Here is a 15,398-nt window from a genome sequence, read left to right as displayed (position 1 = left end):
TAAGAGAAAAAAAAAAGTTTAAAATCTAAGGTGGCCGCTGTCAGTAAAACTGTGTCAAAAACGGCCCGTGGGGACTTCCCTGAAGGATAAGAAATACAGAAAAAGGGGTTTTTAGAAGTGGGGGACCTTAGCTCTGGCTGCCTGCCTATTTCATCTCTAGAATGCTGCCACCAGTCGGACCAAAAACTTCACACTGCAAAGGGGGAGAGGACTATGCAGCCGGCCCACTATTATTCTCAGCCAAGCCGGAAAGGAGTCAATCATCCTGTGCTCAAGCTCCTATAAAATCAGGAATGTGAGCAGCCCCCGAGCTCAAAAAATACAAAAGCAGGCTGGCTAGCTAGGTGTCCCCAAGGACTGATCCTACTAGCAGCAGACTTCAGCAGCATGAATCTGCATCTTCAAGTGGGAACCTCTGTACAACGAGCTTCCAATTGAACTGTTAGATAAATACCCAGAAATAATAAAAATGAAGATGTGCTGAGCGGAGCAAGACGTGCTCTGCTTGAGTTCCGGGGCCTCAGGTCCTCTCCCTACCACATTTCTCTTTGAATTTAGTGTTTCGTTGTGACTTGGGCGGTGGGAGTGTATGGACAAATTTGTCCATTCTTTGAGCCCGAGTATGAGTGGGAGAGCCACTCGGACGGACAAGGAAAAATCGACTCCCTCTCAGAAACTTGACCCTAAGATGGCGGTGCATGAGCCAGGCCCCACGCTTCAACTTTCAACAGAGCACATTGAAGCGCTTTCGGCGTCTGTGGTGCGGGCTTTGGAAGCTCGCTTCGAGCAGTTGTCGGGGCAGTTATCTGCATTTGAAAATCTGCTGGCCGATACCACGCGCCGCACCGGAGATCTTGAGACCCGGGTTGCTTCGACGGAGGACGCGCAGACTACTTCGGCAGCCGAGCTCGCTGCTTTAAAGGAACAAGTGCGCAGGCAGACGGAGAAACTTGACAACCTGGAAAATCGTGCTAGAAGAGACAATCTGCGGCTGGTGGGATTTCCAGAATCAGTTTCGGATGCCAGCCTGTTGCACACAGTGGAGTCTTGGCTCCGCAAGGAGCTTCCTCTGCCTGCAGGAATGGGGCTGTTGCAGCTGGAAAGAGCACACCGTTTGGGCAAGCAGCGGGATGATCATACCCGGGCTCGGGTGATTATCTTGAAGATTCATAATTATGCTCATAAGGCTGAATTAATGCGCTTATACAAGCAAAAGAGGAATGACCTTTGCTACAATGGGGATCCAGTTAGACTGTTTCAGGATTATTCCCCAGCCCTGCAGGAACGTCGTCGCCTCTTTTCCCCAGTGTGTTCTGCTTTACACAATCGCAGACGGCGGTTCATGCTCCTCTACCCCATGCTCTTGAAGGTTTGGACGAGTGCGGGGTGGAAGACTTTTGATACTGTGCATACTGCTCAAGCTTATTTGGACGTGCTGCCGGAGGAACATAGCACCTCTAATTCTTCATGATGAGACTTTTTTTTTTTTTTTTTCTTGCCTTGCTTTCCCCTTGTTTATGGGCCTGGTGGGATTTGTGTTGAGTGAGTGCCTTGACCTCGAGTACTTTTTGAACTTGTGCTGCCTTGTTCCCTTTGAGTGTATGGTGTTGTTTGTGGGGAGGGTTGGTTGGCCTTGTTTGGGCTGAATTTGCTGACTTGCAGGTGCCAGGTCTTCTGCTGGCCTGCTTGTTTCCTTCTTTATTTGAGTGCGAGGGTCAGTTGGTACTTATTTTGCCAGGAATTCTTACAGGGGGTTTATGTGAGTGATGAAGGCGGCTGGGTATGTGTCTGGTGAGTATGCTCTCGACTTGGGGGTTTTCGGGATATTTCTATTTCTGGGTTGGATGGCTGGTTGCTTCGGGGCTGGGATGCCTGTGAGAGCTTAGTGTGCTTGTGTTCTTTTTTGGGGGTTTTCTGGGGTTCTCTCTGTTGGGTTTCAACATGTGTTTGTATGGCCTTCATGTGAGTGGTTTCTTTGGTGTGTGGCTGTGGGTTCGTACCTTTCGCCCCCCTCCCCCTTTCTGTCTATGGTCTGGGTTGTGATATCAGTCTCCCGTGGCTTGCCTTGGGTTGGTTTCTTTCATACAGATGGGGGTTTGGCTCTGACTCTGACTGGTATTGGGGTGGGACAGCCTGTATTTCTCTTTGTTTTCTTCATTCTGGGAGGGGGGGTGATGCTTGTTTTGTTTTGGTGTGCTCTGCCTGCAAAATGTTGAGCTTTTGTTCTTCTTGTTATTGCTGATTTCTGTATTTCTATTGTGGTTTGGGGGGGACTGGAGGCCCCGATCACGAGGTAGTGACTCCCTCACTTTGTGCTACCCAGGTGGTGCGGGGTGGGTTTTTTTCCAGTATAGGTTTAAGGGGGGTTTTAGAGTTCTGGGGGTGGGTGGGCTGGGTTGTTGGGTTGGGTTGTTCGATGGGGGGTGGGGGGCTGGGATTTGGGACAGGGTGGTTTACTCTCACTGATGTTTGGTTTTTGTTTTTGGGGTTTGTGGTATTTGAGGTATTGTCTGCTCCCTCTGGGGAGTTTGGGGCTTTATTTTTCCTTTTCTGTTTCTTTCCTTCTTATTTCCTGCCTGTATGGGGTGCCTCCCTTTGAGCTTCTTTCCTTCCTCTTGTGTTCTGTCTTGGCGCACTGTGGCACTAGCGGCCCTGGGGAAGGCTGGGCTCCTGGGGTCTTACATTTGAGGCATCGCTTGTCCTTGAGTCTTCTTCTTTCTTTCCTCTGGCCACTGTGAGTTCCCCTTTTAGGCTCGCTTCTTGGAATGTAGGGGGCATTACGTCCCTGATCAAGAGGCTAAAATTTTGGCTGCGCTTCAGCGACATCATGCTGATATTGCCTGTTTGCAAGAAACTCGGCTCACTGATGAGGAACATCTTAAGTTACGGCGCTCTTGGGTGGGGGAGGTTTATTTTGCGTCTTTGCCTGGACGTCATAGGGGTGTGGCGGTGTTGCTTCGGAAATCTTCACCTCTTGGTGTGCAGGTGCTCGACAAATCTCCGGAGGGTCGTTATCTACTTTTGCGAATTTCGTTGGGTGACCGGAGCTATCTGTTACTGGTGGTTTATGGCCCTAATTCGTCGGAATCTGCCTTTTTACGTGAACTGGTTGCTCTTCACTCCCGGTATTCTGGTGATCCCTTGCTTTTGGTGGGTGATTTCAATTTGGTTAGTGATCCTGAATTGGATAAGTCGGGGCCTCCCCCCTCTACTATTGGAACTCGAGGACGTCTTCTTGCTGATTTTTGCGACACTCTATTGGTGGTAGATCCCTGGTGCCTCTTGCATCCCGAGACCCGGGACTATACTCATCTCTCTAGAGCTCACAATACCTGGTCTCGCATCGATTACATTTTTGTGTCCATGGGTCAGTTTCCCTCCGTTTCGTCCGCAGAGATTGGCCCTTTGGCCATTTCAGATCATGCTCCAATTTGGATCGATATAAATTTGGATCCAACATATGTTCGTTCTATTTCTTAGCGATTTCCCTTCTATTTGGCCCAAGATGTGGAGTTTCAAACTTTTTGGGAGACTCAATGGGAAGATTATCTACAACATAATGCACAACATCAGGAAAATCCCATTTTGTTTTGGGAAGCCGCCAAAACCGTGCTTCGAGGTCATATTATTTCCTTCCTCTGTGCCAGACACAAACATATTAACTGAAGTATCATAGCCCTGCAACGTGATCTCGATGCAGCTAAGCGCGCCTTTTAGGCTGTTCCCTCTCCCGTTACTCGGGAACACTATCTGTCTGCTCAGGCTACGCTTAATTCGTTACTCCACTCCCGGTCTATGAAATGGGCAGCCTTCCATAAACATAGATTCCACAGATTTGGTAACCGACCCGGGCGGTTATTGGCCCGTCTCGTTGATGTTCGGCTGGGCTGTCGGCCGATTCTGACTCTTAAGACTCCTGGGGGGGGTCAGGTTACCAAAACGTCGCAGGTGGCGGAGACGCTTCTTGATTTCTTTTCTCGGCTTTATGCTGCACCAGATGAGATCTCGGGGGACCTCATTTCTGACTATTTGCACTCATCAGGCATGCCGCGTTTGGCCGAGGATGTGGCGACTCGTCTTAATGAACCTCTTCAAGCATTGGAATTACAGGTTGCCATCAAATCTCTTCGATCGGGTCGGGTCCCTGGTCCGGATGGGTTTTCCGGTGAATTTTATCGTATTCTCTCTCACCGCATTTGCGGGCCCTTACTTGACTACTATAATGCGGCTATCGAGAGGCTCATTCCCTCGCTATGCTAACGAGACTTTGGTTACTTTGTTATTGAAGCCGGGTAAGGCGGCAGATGACCCGGGGTCTTATCGCCCGATCTCTTTACTTAATGTTGATTTAAAATTGTTTTCTCGCATTTTGGCCAACCGTCTTGCGCCACTTCTCCCTTCTGTTATCCATGAAGACCAGGTTGGATTTGTTCGGGGTCGGCACTCAGTTCGCAATGTGCCCAAGGTCCTATTTGCACTGGCTCATTGCCAGGAATTGAACATCGATTCGCTGTTTGTTAGCCTAGACGCCTCTAAAGCTTTCGATAGTGTTAATTGGTCCTTTTTGTTTCCTACTCTTGAACATGTGGGGCTGGGGGGGGTTTTACCTGAGTGCAGTCCGTTCCTTATATTCTAATCCGAGGGCGTCTCTATTGGTTAATGGTATTCATACGGATTCCTTTCCCATTTTCCGGGGTACTAGACAGGGCTGCCCCCTATATCCTCTGCTTTTTCTGCTATTTTTGGAACCCTTACTTTGTACTTTACGTCACACCGATGAGGTGTGGGGCCTCCGGGTCGCGGGTGAGTCCTTGCAGACTCTGGCCTTTGCGGATGATCTCTTTTTAATTCTGACTGATCCCGAGGTTTCTCTGCCCCTTGCAATGGACCTTATTTCTGAATTTGGTTTTCATTCTGGCCTCTCTCTGAATCTTGACAAATCTTTGGCTTTGCCTTCTTGTCCAGCGGTTCGTACTTCTTGGCGGGGTTTCTTCCCTTTACGGTGGGCGGAATCTGAGCTGCGCTACTTAGGGGTATACATTTCTATGGATCTTACCCGCCTCTACTCTTTAAATGTTAGCTCTTTGTTTTCTGCCTCCGGGTCGCGGCTACAGTTGTGGCAGGGTCTTCCCCTTTCTTTGTTGGGCCGGGTGAGTCTTTATAATATGCTTGTTGGCTCTATGTTTTTCAGGTTCTTCCCCTATATCTCTCTCCGCATGATGAAAAGCGTCTTGAGCGCATGGTGCAACGGTTCCTCTGGATGGGCAAGCGGGCTCGCCTGCCCTATAGGAGGGCAGCCTCCCCTTGGTACAAGGGTGGCTTGGGGTTGTTGAATCTACGTCTCTTGATGATTGCTTGTGGCATGCGTCACATTAATGACCTTTTTAGTGGCACCTCCATGTTTACTAACACCTCCTTGGAACTTTCTTGCTTTACCTATACCCACTTTAGTGCGTTTCTTCACTCTCCTTTGCTTTCCAAATGGAATTCTACACCCAGTGCGTTGTTACATTGCCCCCTTCGTCGGGCCTGGCATTGGGTTTGTAGGTTTCATTCCCTCAGTCCTACTGTCTCTCCCTTTTTATCATTACGTTATAATGCCCGTTTTCCTCCTGGGGTGGACAATGCTAGCTTTGTGCGTTGGGAAGAAAAGGGGATTCATTTTTTGTTTCATTTGGTTGATGATGAGGGTCTGATCAAACCCTTTGACCTGCTTTGTGAGGAATTTTCTCTATCTCGTACAGATGTCTATGCCTACCTTCAGATTCGCCACTACATTTCCTCTTTGTCGAGTACTCATCTTTCGGCCTCCTGTCGAGAATTGTTGATGGAGGTTGGTTCCCAACAGCCTGTCCCGCTGAAATTTCACCATAGACATCTGAAAGACGAGTCCCCTATGCTTGCTTGTCTTAAATTGCAGGATGCTTGGGTGGGAGATTTGAATATGGAATTTTCTGATGAAGTCATTTTGAATGCTATTAAAAAGCTGCCTTTGTATAGTAAATATGTTATCTTTTGGGAACACTTCAAATTGACTCTCCACCTGTACATTTCTCCTCGGAGAGCTTTCCTGGCGGGGCTCTGCCCGACTGCGGACTGCTGGCGCTGTGGTGCTCCGGACGCAGGTCTCGGCCACGTTTTGGTCTTGTCCATCAATACAGACCTTTTGGGACGCTGTTTTTCCTTTTGTAGATGACATCTGGAACATTACAGTTCGGAGATCAGCCTTGGTGTTATTTGGAGCCTCTTTGCATTTTCATCCCCATCGGCCTGGGGCCTCCGCTTTCCTTCGTTGGACGGCAGTGATTGCTATCAAATGCATTTTGCTTAAGTGGATGGAAGCGGAGGCTCCTGACTATTCCCTTTGGCGTAGTCACATTATTATGTTGCTTTCTTGGGAACGGAGAGGAGTTCAGGACATTTCTTCCTTGTCTGGATGGGCCTTCCAACGAATTTGGGAGCCCTTTTGGTCCACACTATCTCCGGTGGCTCATAGTCGCCTTTTGAACTGCTAGGGCCTTAGTATTATCCCTTTATTTACCTCACTTTGTTTGGCATCAGTGAGAGGGGGAGGGTGGGGGATGGGTTGGGTTGGTGGGGTGGGTTTGATGGATTTTGTGTGAAATTAAGAGCTGCCTTGTTGTTCTTAGTTCTTGATTCTGATTGTTGTTTCTCTTGGTGCTCAATAAAATATATTTGATGATAAAAATGAAGAGCAGAGCAGAAGTACTTCTGACCAATTTGCTTGGAAAAAAAAAAAAAAAAACCACCCCCACCCCCCCAAAAAAAAACAAACCACAACTGAGAGGGCAGGAGCAGCTCACTGGGAAAGAGGCAAAGTTCAAAAAATGATCATTCTGCAAGCAACTTGTGGGTTCAGCCTGGCAGCTTTGAAGGATAAGGAAGATGCTGTAAGGTGCAAAAGAAAGGTGAAAAACCCTGTATAAAAACTAGATTAAGCTGTATCTTACAACCCAAATCAAAGCAATCCACGCTTGTAGTTCCATTTTTCTCACCCTCTTTCCATTTTTCGTGAAGAATATCTGAGCTGTCTGTACTTCAAAGGACACCGGCTCAATACCACATCCTATTCGGTCACCCGAGCTGCATTTTGTTCCAAACTGTCGTCCCTTGGCTCGCCCATTGTACAGCCTGTTACCACCAGAGACAGAATGAGTATAAGCTTTTAGAGCCTACTGATATTGAAGCTAATGTAAAAGCAGCCTCACTGGCAACAGTGCCAGAGGCCTGCTAACAATGTGAGCAAAGGAATTCAATGCAAGAGCAAAAGGTGGATTTAAGACTTTAAGTTAGTTAAGTAGGGGCTGATCCACCCTTTTCAACCATTTTGCCCCACTCTCCTCAGTGCATGTCAGCATCACAGAAAATGGGAGAAACCAGTATCCAACTTACTTCCCATCATCTGCATGGTATGCAACAGAATCTGGTAGCCACCCTGGCTGATGGTCCAGGCTGTAGTACTGGGGTACAAGGCCAACTGCAATAGTTCCCCTCACACCACTATCTACTATGGATACCTAAGATATTCAGAGAAAAGGCAAGGTTAGCAAAACATAGCATTTAACTAAAATCTAGAAATTCAAAGGAAAGTTTAAATCTGAGGAAGACTGCTCTGTGAAAGAAGGCTGGCTACTCTCCCAAATGCAATCAGTAGTTATTTATTTAAAAATGTATCACCCACTTAAAACCTAAGTGAGTTACATAAACAAACATAAAATCCATATTATTCACAAACATCACATTCTACTAAAATTCAATTATTCTACACATCTCATTTCTTCAATTCTTTCTTCATATTCCTGTATTACTGCTCTCTAAAAACAAACTAACTCATAAATGCTGGCACAAATAAATCTGTTTTAAGTGCCTTACAGAACTGACCATAGTTCTCATATAACCACATAATGCCTGACAACTTGTTACACCTTTTTGATGCTGCAATTGAGAGAGCAGATTGGGTGTAGTATCATCAACCACCAGTTGCATGAATAACTCTGATCTTAAATTTCTTCTAGGAATACAGTATACTTCCACGATTTAACTCAAAAGAAGAAGCAGGAAAGGGGTAGCAACAGGGAAAGCTATTGAGAATATCAGTTGCTTTTGTTGAAACATAAAAAAGTGAGGGGGAAATGAAAGGAATGTTGTCTACATGGGAAGATTAGATTCTTACCTCGATAATCTTTCCAGTATAAAGGAACATGAGTCTTGACCAGTGGGTTATTCACCTTCACCCACAAGTTTTTGCAGAAAACATTTACAGCTTTTTGGCTCTGCCTCCTTGGCTCAGTGGGTAGTCCCTATCTCCTCAATTCACACCAAAGGAGTTGATTACCCCTAAAAGAGGAGAAACAACAAGGAGGGCTTGAGCAACTCCTTGACCAAGACAAGTCTTTTCTGCTCTGCAACAAAAACAATTAAACTCCACGAACTTAGTACTAAAAAAGTGAATCCAAAAATGCTACCTACCTGAGAGCAACCAGAACTAACATTTATACACCTATTATATGTTCGCCCATGGATGTTGCCATTGCGAGCTGTCGAATCATTTATTGAACTTGCTGGACAGCTGAAAATCAATCATCTTCCTACTCTCTTGGCTACTCCAAGGCAAGCATTTGGAAGTACACATACATGTCTGAGACAGGAAGCAGGGTAAACTGAAATCTGATAGGGGCTCGTCAAGACTCATGCTCCTTTATACTGGAAAGGTTATCGAGTAAGAACCTAATCTTCCCTTCCAGTGCAAAAGGAACATTATCCTGACCAGTGGGATGTACCAAAGCTATCCCCTCAAGTCAAGGGTGAGGCAGATAAGCCTGCTGCTAGTACCGAGGACCCAAAAGTGGTGGCCATTTGCGCCATCACATCCACTCTGTAAAACTTCGTGAAGGAATGGAGAATGGACCATGCAGATTCCCTACAAATCTCTTCGAGAGGAACTGTCCAGGATTTTGCCCATGAATAAGCCACACTTCTGATGGAATGTGCCTTCAATGCGATTGGTGGCTGTTTACCACAGCCAATGTAGTCAGACAAAATGGCCATGCAGATCCATCTGGAAACAGAAGCCTAAGATGTTGGTTTTCCCAGTCTGCCAGGACTGGTGAGCAAAAACAGATTATTTGAAAGATGTTACCTCAAGATAACGGAGAAGAGCTCTCCTCTTATCAAGTAGAGAACATAAGAATTGCCATACAAGGACAGACCAAAGGTCCATAAAGCCCAGTATCCTGTTTCTAACAGTGGCCAACCCAGGTCCTAAGTACCTAGCTAGATCCCAAGTAGTAAAACAAATTTTATGCTGTTTATCCTAGGAATAAGCCATCTCAATAATGGCCTATGGATTTCTCTTAGGAAATTATTCAAGCCTTTTTTGAACCCTGCTAAGCTAACTGATTTTACCACATTCTATGGCAACAAATTCCAGAGTTTAATTACACGTTGTGTGAAGAAATATTTTCTCCGGTTTGTTTTAAATTTACTACATAGTAGCTTCATCGCATGCCCCCAGTCCTAATATTTTTGGAACAAGTGATTCATATCTACCCTTTCCACTTGACTCAGTACTTTATAGACTTCCATCACATCCCCCTGAGCCACCTCTTCCCCAAGCTGAAGAGCCCTAGCTGCTTTAGTCTTTCCTCATAGGGAAGTCATCCAATCCCTTTTATAATTTTTGTCACCCTTTTCCATACCTTTTCTAATTTAGTTATATCTTTTTTGAAATATGGCGACCAGAACTGCACAAAGTATTCAAGTTGCGGCCATACCATAGAGCAATACAAGGGCATTATAACATTTTCATCTTTATTTTCCATTCCTTTCCTGATAATTCCTAACACTCTATTTGCTTTCGTAGCTGCCACCACACATTGAGTTGAGGGTTTCAATGTATCCTCAACAATGACACCTAGATCCTTTTCCTAGGTGGTGACCCCCGACACAGAACCCAAAATCACTTAGCTATAGTTCAGGTTCCTCTTTTCCACATGCATCACTTAGCACTTGCTCACATTAAACATCATCTGCCATTTTGATGCCCAGTCTTCCAGTATCACAAGGTCATCTTACAATTTTTCACAATCCTCTTGCGATTTAACTATTTTGAACAACTTTGTGTCATCAGCAAATTTAATTCTCTCACTAGTTATTCTTTTTCTAGACAGCCAATTAGCTAGCAGCTCCTCACGGGCAGGAGCGAAGGATGGTTGCTCCTGCCACGGTTCACCACTGGACCACCAGGGATACTAAATGTATGCAGGGGAGGCGGGAGGGAGGTGAAAATTCTTAGAATTAGCTGGGACAGGAGGCGGAAAGGCTACCTCCTGACCCAGCCACCGCTAGACCACCAGGTCTCATAAGAACATAAGCATGTCTAGCCATAGGAGTTAGTATTACCAGGAACCCTAAAGATGTGGGCCCTGAGCTTCAGCTTGCACGACTCCGAAAGAAAAACAAGGCCTTCTGCCATGTTGAAGAGAATCTCCAAGTACACCAAGTATTAGGTTGGTTCCAGGTAACTCTTTCAGAAACCGATAATCCATTCCAGATCTCACACATTTTTAAAGGGGGGTGATGTAGTTGTCACCCGTTAAAGCCCTCTGAACCAACACTGGGCCACTCAAGCTGTGCTCAAGTGATTGATAAATCAGGGGTGAGCCAGGCTCCAAGGGAAATATATCCCGAACTATTCTAAGTGTCAGTGGAGGCCGGCTAGGGAACCTCTGGGGCACAGAGAAGCATTGCATTTCAGACTAAAACCCGAAAATAATAAATTACTTGCAAAGCAGAAGGAAAAAAAAAAAAAAAGACACCTTCTCAACTTGCTTGCCGAAGAAAACACTGAGGACTGCCCACTGATACAAGGAGGCGGAGCTGAACCTGCAAATACTCACAGGTAGAAGTGAATAACCCACTGATCAAGAAGTGTTCCTTTTGGAATGGAAAACCTTTTTACATACAGTACATATCTCACTACATTCAACAAATATATTAAGTACTAAAAAAACAGCATCTACACACATACTACATAATGAGAGATTAAACAAACATAAATTAAATTCATCTGTGTATAATACAGTTCTTTACAGCTTCAAATACATTCAGCCTTTTGCAAACAACAATTCATCTGCAAAAAAAATTAAAAATTAGTTACCTCAAAGTAACTGTTGTCCTTGGTTAAAGGTCGAGGAGCAACATAACATCCCACTTCCCCCGAGTTACCATGATAGCTACAGAAGGAGAAAGCAAATCACAAATATGGGTGAAAGCGTCACAGATAATGGATATCATTCCATATTTTAAAAAATTATACAGTGGTACCTTGGATTACGAGCATAATCCATTCCAGGAGCATGCTCGTAATCCAAAATGCTCGTTTATCAAAGCGAGTTTCCCCATAGGAAATAATGGGAACACGCTTTGATACGTCCCCACCCCCAAGGCCAAGGTGATGCTCCCCCCCCAATCGCAAAGCCCCCCCCCCCCGCGTGATCCGGCACCCCCCGTGAGAACAGGAACCCCCCCCGCCCGACCAACTTTAACTCACCCCCCCTTTGAGATTCTCGGCGAGAGGGAGAATTAGAAGGGCTTGAGCATGCGCAGATGCATGCTCAAAGCCGGCAGAGACTGGGAAGAAGATCTACAAGCGGCACCAGCTCTTGTGGGCTGCGTGCCGGTGCCAAAGGGGGGGTGAGTTAAAGTTGGTCGGGCGGAGGGTTCCTGTTCTCGCAGGGGGGGGTGCCGATTCGAGCAGGAGGGGGCCCTTTGCGAGCGGAGGGGGAGCGATGCCGGTTATCGGGGGGTGCTCGCAAATCAAGTCAACACTCGGTTTGTGAGACACGTTTTGCGAGAATGTTTTGCTCGTCTTGCGAGGTTTGACTGTATATAGTTACATATATTTTATAAATACACAGCTGTGATCATAAGTCTACATTCCCCTTGCAGAATTTGTAAAATGTGTACCATTTGTGGAAAATATGACTGATCCTGTAAAACATCATTATTTAAATTTAGGAATATTGGTCAGGTGAAGCTATTTATTATCACAGAATTCTATCCTTTAGTAATCATAACTGAACTCACACTGATTGCCCTGATCAAAAATTTGCACACCCTTGAATGTGTCTGGCCTAATATACAGTGTTCCCCCAGTCATTCGCAGTCGGCGGTTCAAGGTCCCAGTAATTTGCAGTATTTTCTGAACATGAACCGCTAACCAGGAGAGGATAGCTGGAGAGGCAGGAGAGAGCAGCCGGAGTGCTGGCGAATGAAGGAAATCACTCGCTGTATGCTCCGACTGCCTCTTCCTGCACTAAGTCGTGCCTTATCCAGTCAGGAGCTGCTTTGACACGCAGCTCCTGATTGGTAAGGCCCGACTTTAGTGCAGGAAGAGGTGGTCGGAGCATACAGCGAGTGATTTCCTTCATTCGCCAGCGCTCCAGCTGCCCTCTCCAGTCTCCCCCATGAAAAACCGTATTCACGGTTTTTCAAGATTCGCGGGGGCTCCTAAACGGAACCCGCACAACTATCAGGGGAGTACTGTGCACTTAAGTTGACACACACAGGTTGAGATGGCAATGAAGGATAAGTATCCACTCCTGTGAATGCAATCAATGAATTCTTAACTCTTGAGAAACTCTCGTGCATTTCATCCAACAGCTGGTTACTGAAGTATGAGAAAAGCAAAAGAACAGTCAAAGGATCTGCAAGCAAAAATAATTCAACTTTAAAAATCAGGAGATGGATATAAAAAGATATCCACAGAGCCCAATCAAATTGATTGAGAAGTAGAAAAATTATGGGGGGAGGGGTGGTTTAATACTAAGCCACAGTCAGGTAGACCAAGAAAGATTTCACACAACTGTCAGGAAACTATGTAGGGATAAAAAGAAAAATCCACAAGCAACTTTTACTGAAATACAGGCTTCTCTGAAACAAAGTGATGTAGCTGTTTCAGCATGCACAATAAGGAGATACTTGAACAAAAATGGGCTGCATAGAAGAGTTGCCAGAAAAAAAACATTGCGATTGTCTCAAAATTGCGATTTTGAGCCCATCAGGGCCTTCGGCCCCTCCCACTGCACCCCAAGATGCATTGGGAGGGGGAAGCCCTATCATTTGCAGCATGCAGCCCTGTAGGTAGGAGGAAACGAAGTTCTCTCTTATCCGAAGGTATGGGAGGATCCGGGAATGTGGGAGAAGGGCCCAGGAATGTTGAGGGGGTCCGGAATGACAAGGGGATGTCGGGAATTTCATAGGAATGTCAGGGGGAGGGTTGTAGAGCTCCACAGCACAGCTGATCCTGGCAAGGGGAATCCCCATCAGCTGAGCCATCAGGAATCCCCAAAACCAGCTCAGCTGATGGGGATTCCTCTGCCGGGATCAGCTGATGGGAAGCCTAAAGGTTTTTGGGTTTTTTCACTCTTTGAGTGGTGGGAAGGGGTTATGCCTTAAATCCTCCTGGTGGTCTTGTCAGTTTGGGCACCTTTGTGAAACTTACGTGCAACTCAAACGAGTCTAACTGCCAGCATCTAAGTTCCCTCTAGAAAAGCTTTGATTATGGCTGCAGTACATCCAGGTTGAAGGTTACCCAATTCCCGCCCATAACACACCTCCCAAAATGCCCTTTTGATCTCTGGATGCACAGCAGCTTAGACGTGCAGATGCACATCCACAAAGTTGTTTTTGATAAGCGGCACTTGGACGGCCCTGCAATTAGGACGTCCAAGTGCCAAATTAGGCTGGTTTTTGGACGTTTTAAAGTTTTAATTATGAGCCCCATAAAAAAATAAAAGAAATGTGTTTTGTCTGACCACTCATTTTCCACAAACAGTACACATCTTAGATAAATTCTGCCATGGGTATGTAAACCCATGATCACAATTATATATATAAAAAAAGAGAAGTGCACCACCACATTTACTGGCGACACTATTCTCACTATGCTTATATTAGAAGAGGGTCAAATTGCCCAATGGTTCTTGTGAGTGGAAATCACCGAACCCAATCTTCATAGGATCCACTGTGCTTTTATATATATATATATATATATATATATATATATATATATATATATATATATATATATATAATTTTATAATACTTTTTCATCAATATTGTATCTATTTTTAAACTCCAATACTTAGCTTTTAAATAGTTCTATGGGAGCACCTCCACCAACATGTCCATGTTTCATATGCTTTCCTCAGGGTCGAGGCTCCCACACAAATTATCATGCTTTACCGAAGCCACTCCTCCCGATACACCAGTATCATAATACCACAGTGGATCCTATGAAGATTGGGTTCGGTGATTTCCACTCACAAGAACCATTGGGCAATTTGACCCTCCGAGGATCGAGTTTACCCTTAATATAATACAAGGGTTGACATAATTGTGATTAGGAGAAAGAATACTGGAAGTGTGTGATATAATCTGAAGAAGTTATAATTGAAGGTATAGCCAATTCAGTGATTGCTATATTAGAAGAGGGGCATTAAGGGTGGTACCGTCTCCAGCAGTATCCTCCAGTGCAGTTTTGTGGGAGGCATTATGCAACTGAAGGAACTGCCTGCTCCAATGCCAATGCTGAAATGGAAGCATTGCACTACTGAACAGACCATCTGTCCAGTGCTGACACTGCAAAGAGGACAGCAGATGGCTAGAAGTGTTGTTCTTCTAGCATAACACTGGTTAATTGCATTTGCCTACAACACAATGTTATGCTCCCTTCTTCATTTACTTGTTTCCAACATCCAATTCAAGTTACCTTAGAGTATCTCCATCCACCATAATATGTTTGGATCTTTCCTGATAACGAACTGCTCGCACCTCCCTGATTTCTCGGATCCTCCTTCTCCAGTTCAGGAACCTGTAGTGCAAATTTAAATCGTCCATGGTGTTTGCGCTGGTCAGTCTATGCAGGATGAAAAGATAAAGAGCTCTGAGAACAAGGGTATAGAGAAAGTAAGAACAGTATACTATCACTACAGAAGGCTCAAAATATGAAGATGAGTAGTCTTATTGCCCATCTCAAAGATCGTAGGGGCTTCTCTCCGATTCCCCATCACAACCTATACCTGAAGTCAGCTGAATTATTTTAATCTCACTCTCAGCAAAAAGGGCCCAAGATCAGAAAGAAGATAAAATTAAGTTCTAGCTGATAATTTTCTTTTCCTTAGTCACAACAGACGAATACAGACAGATGTTCTGTATCCATCTACCAGCAGGCAGTGAAAGAGAGCACTGAACTGCATGATATAAGATAGCACGCTCCCTGGCTTCCCAGTACTACTCATAACAAAGCAGAAAAACTATCATACTCTGTGAAACCTTGACACCAAACCAACTCCTTCCTCTCTGCCCAGCCGTTC

At 45.3% G+C, this 15,398-nt stretch overlaps 1 protein-coding gene across 5 annotated transcripts in view; it reads right to left on the bottom strand.

The window, feature by feature from the left end:
• The window catches only part of SPRYD3 (SPRY domain containing 3), a 158,483-nt gene that overhangs the window by 130,323 nt on the left and 12,762 nt on the right, over nt 1-15,398 (bottom strand). For all 5 annotated transcript variants that reach the window (XM_033936515.1, XM_033936518.1, XM_033936517.1 and 2 more), the window contains exons 2-5: nt 14,795-14,941; nt 11,180-11,255; nt 7,414-7,538; nt 7,017-7,152 (exon numbers count right to left, since the gene is read on the bottom strand). In XM_033936515.1, coding sequence (XP_033792406.1) covers nt 7,017-7,152; nt 7,414-7,538; nt 11,180-11,255; nt 14,795-14,922 — 465 coding nt within the window. In that variant the 5' untranslated portion in view covers nt 14,923-14,941. The remainder of the gene's footprint in view (nt 1-7,016; nt 7,153-7,413; nt 7,539-11,179; nt 11,256-14,794; nt 14,942-15,398) is intronic.

This window comes from Geotrypetes seraphini, chromosome 3 (genome assembly GCF_902459505.1).
Source record: "Geotrypetes seraphini chromosome 3, aGeoSer1.1, whole genome shotgun sequence".
In the NCBI taxonomy this organism is placed as follows: domain Eukaryota; kingdom Metazoa; phylum Chordata; class Amphibia; order Gymnophiona; family Dermophiidae; genus Geotrypetes; species Geotrypetes seraphini.
The sequence above is the reverse complement of the archived record's forward strand: the minus strand, read 5'-3'. Positions and strand labels throughout refer to the sequence as shown.